The following is a 6,000-nucleotide window of genomic DNA, read 5'->3' on the forward strand; positions in this document are numbered from 1 at the left end:
CAAGGGAAACAAAGCTCCAATTTTTGGACTCGTCATAGGGGTTTTGGAGTCATACTTTGTCTGGTCCCTTACCTAGGACCTTTTTGCCATGGGTGACCCTACCAGGGTATGAAGCCCCAGACAACTTAGCTCCTAGGATCATCAGGACACACAAACCCCTCCACCATGATAAGGTGACAGCTCGAGGCCCAGAGCCACGTGAAGTTACTTTTCATGTCAAAATGCCGCATACCCTTCAAATAAAAAGCTTCAAGCATAAAATAGGAAGTCAGGTTAAAAATTGCACATATATACCTTTTGAATAATGAAACGGTCCCATATGAATATTTTAACAATGTGATATTTTAACGTTTAACTAAATATTGACTTGATATTTAATATTAAGTAATTGGGTTAGTCCCACACACATTGCCTTTTTAGTTCATATTTTTTATATTTATATTGGTAATAAAGAACCGCAGTCAAATGTTCATTCTAGTCTATGCAGCAGGCTGCTGAGAAAAGGAATCTTGGACACCCTTTGTTTATACCAAGCGAACCTTTTTTGACCCAGCCTCGTAAAAGAGTCGGAATTGTCACGCCCCATCGGAACAGGAGTAGGACCCAAATGCGATGCAAGGTAGTTCGGGGAGAAACGTTTATTATTTCGTGGTCGGGGATCGGGCAGGCATTCAGATGCAGCAGCGGTAGTTGGGACGTCGGGCGAAGAGAGCAGGTGAGCGGGCAGGCAGGAGTCGGTACACGGGAGAACGATCAAAGCAGGCAGAAGTGTCAAAGGAATCAGTCTTACGGGGTTGGTCGGAGAACAGGCGAAGGTTCGGTACACACGGGTTGTCGATCAGGGATACGGGAGTACTCGAACGGGACATGAAGCTCGGCGAACTGGCGCCGACCAGTCGTCATCGGGGTCATATAAATACACTGGTTAATCAGCCCGCATGAGGCGCAGGTGTGCGCCTCCCAATCAGCGCAACCGCGCTGGCACGCGCACAGCCCGGGCTGGAGCGGCAGGATCATGACAGGAATCAAGAATTGGTAGGAACAGGAATTGAAATAAGGAACCTGAATCGAGACCCGAATCACTCAAATTCAAACAATACTCAACCTGAGTTACAGGGAATGTTGTTGCATGTGCTTTATAAAATCTGACTTCCTTGTCTTTCTTGTCGCAGTACATCACAAAATATCAGTTGCTAATTCCGCTCCTTGGTACCAACAAGACTTGATGTTCTACTTGCTATTGATCTGTGGTGGGTTTTACAATTTGTATTGTTGGTGTTAAAAGGTTTAAGACAGAAACCTGGCAAAGCACTACTTACTTCAAAATACAGCAGTTCCTTGGCACCAAAGCACTTCTTTTATCAGCGACAGGGCTTAGGCGCTGTCTTGTGGAACGTTAGGGCATATCTGAAAATAGTTTCTAATGTTTTGGGATTGGAATGTGTGATTTGCAGCATTTCCAGAAGAGGTTATCAAATTGATGTGCTTTGTCTCTGTCACGGCCACCTAGGATTTGCGCTATTTCAAGTCCAAGAAGACCGAGCGTGGCCTCCTGCAGGAAGGCTGGATCGACATGCAGAATCCCATCATGTGCTCCTACAAGCTGGTCAGCGTCAAATTTGAAGTGTGGGGCCTCCAAACACGCGTGGAGCAATTTGTACACAAGGTCAGGATGAGAGCATTTAGAGAGGGAAAAAAAAAAGGAAACATTTTGTCCACCACTCGTGAAAGGTTCCGGATCTTGTATTCGGGAATCGTCATCTCTTACTATTGGCAGCGAACACAAAATATTTAGGACATATGAAGTACTTTGAAACTGAAAAAGCCAGTAGAGAGCACTCAATGTGATTCCCATGTTATCTCCTTGAAGCTTTTGACTGTTTTCTTCTTTTGTCGGAATTGTGCTCAGGTAATACGAGATGTTCTCTTGTTGGGACACAAGCAGGCCTTCGCCTGGGTGGATGAGTGGATTGGTGAGTCTTTGTTACAAACTTTTCAGTAGCTGAATGAGAACATGAGGTTTTGCAATAGTGGTATTCTGCACAACACGGAAGACATGGAAGCTAGTTGGAGGCAAACACATTTTTCATGTACTGAACCCCCGTTTTTTGTGAGGATATGATACAGTCCAGACCCACCCACCATAGAGAGACAGACAGAAATACCTTTAAATGTATTAAATCATCCAAATCACACTTAAATTTAGTCAAACGTTTTTACGGAATTACTTATTAAAAGAATTAGCAACATTTCTCATCCTCCCTTACGCAGTTATCCAAATAAGAGTTAAAGGGTGGTTGCATTTGTCAAACCCAGTTGATGTTGACTGCAAAACTGACTTCATCCATCTATGCATTATCTGAGCTGCTTATCCTCACAAGGGTCGCAGGAGTACTGGAGCCTATCCCAGCTATCATCGGGCAGGAGGCGGAGTACACCCTGAACAGGTCGCCAGTGAATCGCAGGGGACATATTCCAAATTTCAATTCATGGGTTTTTGCTCTCCGTGCCCGGGCCATGTCCCCCGCAAATAGTGGCTTTCCACTATATATTGTTATCACAGTCATTCTAAAACAAACTTGAGATTTTGAGTGTGCCGTATTACCGGCTGTGTCCTTCCTGCCAGACATGAGCATGGAGGAGGTCCGTGAGTACGAGCGAGCCACCCAGGAAGCAACCAACCTGAAGATTGGCACCTTTCCGCCGTCCATTGCCATCACCGAGTCTACCCTCTGCTCTAGCGCCCGTAACGGGCCCAACAGCGCCCCGTCCACCCCCCTGTCCACTGAGGCCCCCGAGTTCCTGACTGTGCCTAAGGACCGACCCCGCAAAAAGTCAGCCCCAGAGACCCTAACCCTGCCTGACCTGCAGGGCCGGCGGGATTCAATTTTCAAACTTCCCAGCTTCTTCTCGTGGAACTCCAGCCCTCAGCCCGAATGAGAAAGACGCCCCACCCCCACACCCCCCAACCCGCGCCTTGAAGTGTTCTCAACGTGGATGCCTGGCACATCCTATAATAACCCCCTCAGCAAGCTGAAGGAGATTTTCAGCGTCACGGTGGTCTGACCTGCCAGCATGCAGAAAAGCTGCCTCACACGATTTCCTGGAGGTTCGGAGATATAAAAGCCAGAAGCACTCTTGGCCCCATTAAGTGTAGCATATATTCCAAAAAATTTAAATGAAAAAAAAGCCCACAGTTACTAACTCGGGTTGTGGATGCATAAATATTGAGATTGGAGTCACATTCACGTATGGTGTCGTACGGTGACAGTTGTAATGTTTTAAATATAGTTCATGAATGGATAGGTTTCCAATTACACCATCTTGTGTGTCATAGAGGTCAGAGAATACAGGTGATAGGTGAAGCATTAAGTTTTATTCAATTGTTAATTTATCCGATTGATCTAAGGGTGGTGGTGACAATCAAAACCTATCCATACACAAGAATACAATGAAGCTCCGCTACACAAGAGTGATTGTGACCAAGAACAAATACACGGGTAATTGACACACCACCTAAAAAGATTTATCCAGTAGTTGCTCAGACAACAAGAAAGGATCAAAGCTCTACTTTTGTCTAAATTAAGGTCCTCAACTATAGTTTGACAGCACCAAGTTGTCAGAAGATGATGGCAAACCATTACTTTTGCCAGAATGAAGGCCCTCAATTCACTTCACTGAACTTCCTTGGCACCTAGACACCACAAGGTGATGCCAAAACACTACTTTTGTTCAAATGAACCAGCTCAATTCACTTTAACATAGTTCATTGGCCTTTAGATGCCACAAGATAGTGGTAAAACTACTTTTGTCCAAATGTTTCTTCAATCACTTCAACCTGGTTGGTTGGCACCAAGTCATCAAAAGATAACATCAAAGCACAACACTCAACTCACTCAACATAGTTCCATGGCACCAAGCTGTCAGAAAATGGAAGGAAGGCCCTACTTTTGTCTAAATTAGGAAATTCAACTCACTTCAACATAGGTCCTCGGCACCAAGTTGGCATAGAGCATTAGTTTTGTCAAAATGAAGTTCCTTAATTCACAGTGGCATTAAAAAAAGTATTGCCCCACCCCCCTTCTCAAATGGTTTGATTTAGAAATAGTTTTCCCCACTTGAGTGTTTAAGACCAAATATCAGATGTATATGACTCATCTGAAGTTAATCTGCGGTTTTTACATGGTTAATACCTGGTAGGACCATCAACAATTGAAATCAAGCATTTTTAGATACATGTGGCTGTAGAGATATTTTGGCTAACCTTTCAAGGTCATGCGACTGGATTTCAAACAGATGTGCGTTTGGTGTTTTGGATCGTCATCCTGCCATAGAAGGCAAGTGGGTCACAAACTGATGACTGAACATTCTTATTCAGGATTTTCAGTTAAATAGTAGAATTCATAGTTCCATCACTCACTGCAAGTTGTCCAGGTTCTGCAGGGGCACAGCAGCCCAAGACACATCACAATACCACTATCATCTTTGACTGTTGATGTGATGTTTTTTTTTTTGAAACATCATGCTACATTTATGCCAAATGTAACAAGAAACACAGCTTCCAAAAAGCTCAACTTCAGTCTCTCTCAGTCCATGTAATATTCTCCCAAATGTCTTGGAATCAATTACAGCTTTTGCAAAAGTAAGACAATCTCATCTTTTGTCATCTTTGCTTTGCTTAGCAGTGGTCTTTGCCTTGGAATTCTGCCATGGGTGCCCTTTTTTAACCTGAGGAGAGGCAAGGGAACCCTGTAATTCTTTACAAGTCTTCCTGAGTTCCTTTGTGGGCCCCTGGATGAGTTATTGCTGTCCTCTTCAAGTAATCTTTGTAGGTCAGCCACCCCTGGGAAGGTACACCACTGTTTTGTTTTGTTTTCTCTATGTGAGTATAATGGATCTCCCTATGCTTGGGTGGAATTACAATTTTTTTTGTCTAGCCTGTCCTTTTCAGCTGCATGGCCATGCAGAATGGTGTATCTCTATGCCTTTTGCACTGGAACAGTTTTGCTGTGCAAGAGAGGAGTTTGAGATACTTCCCCGACTAATTTTTCAAATATTCAGATTTTTAATGAAAATGCAACCAGACAGAGGAAGATAGTGGACAACGGGGAATAGGGCATCAAACAACTAACCAATGGGACAAGATGAGAGCGCTCAGAAAAGGGGAAGACAGAACAGGACGTGGGAAATGAGCAAGGTAGTGCTACTGATGAGTGTTTGTTGTGGAATGCTTTTATAGTGTCGAAACACCTCGAAGAACCTGTGATTGGTATCTTAAAACTTGTTTTAATGAGAAATGTAACCCTGTAGTGTGGAAATAGGAGTTATAAGTGAATAAACACCATAATCACATGGGATATTAGTCAACTGCCCAGCACATTGAGGGAGGGTGGTTGTGTCTGATCGTTAAAGTGGGGAAACTGTTCAAAAATACAATAATTTCAAAAGGGCGCCAAGACTGTAGTTCCTTTGCACCAAGATAACAAGATGTTACAATGCACTACAAATGTAGAAATGAAGCTGTCAACAGTTATTTGGCACCAAGATGCCACAAGACGTCAGCTAAGTAATTTACAGATCCACACACAATAGATAAAAAATTGTGATAGAGATAGTTATTTCATATATCACACTTTCTGAACACAATGAAAAATGTGTTGCCTGGTTGTAAATGTATTTGAACATGAAAAATAAATTATATGCTCCAAATGTAGAGAAAATACTGTACATATTGTGTGTGTGTGTGGTGTGTGTGTGTGTGTGTGTGTGTGTGTGGTGTGTGTGTGTGTGTGTGTGTGTGTGTGTGTTGTGTGTGTGTGTGTGTGGTGTGTGTGTGTGTGTGTAGATGCATGTGCCTTTAAGAGGCGCTGCCTGCGGGGGTGGAATGTGACAGTGAATCTGCGTGTGAATGTCAAGGCGTGAGTTGTGGTCAACAGCAGCTTCTTCGTAAATGTGCCCATTGTGTTCTCCTGTCCTCCCAGCGTTTAGTAAATTTTGACA

At 43.5% G+C, this 6,000-nt stretch overlaps 1 protein-coding gene across 1 annotated transcript in view; it reads left to right on the plus strand.

Annotated features, from left to right (window-relative positions):
* The window catches only part of pitpnc1a (phosphatidylinositol transfer protein cytoplasmic 1a), a 93,350-nt gene extending 87,610 nt beyond the window's left edge, over positions 1-5,740 (plus strand). The window contains exons 7-9 of the mRNA XM_061846624.1: positions 1,511-1,666; positions 1,910-1,973; positions 2,627-5,740. Of these exons, the coding sequence (XP_061702608.1) occupies positions 1,511-1,666; positions 1,910-1,973; positions 2,627-2,940 (534 nt within the window). The 3' untranslated portion in view covers positions 2,941-5,740. The remainder of the gene's footprint in view (positions 1-1,510; positions 1,667-1,909; positions 1,974-2,626) is intronic.
* Positions 5,741-6,000: the final 260 nt, after the last annotated feature.

The sequence above is a fragment of the Syngnathoides biaculeatus genome, chromosome 16 (genome assembly GCF_019802595.1).
Source record: "Syngnathoides biaculeatus isolate LvHL_M chromosome 16, ASM1980259v1, whole genome shotgun sequence".
NCBI classification, from domain to species: domain Eukaryota; kingdom Metazoa; phylum Chordata; class Actinopteri; order Syngnathiformes; family Syngnathidae; genus Syngnathoides; species Syngnathoides biaculeatus.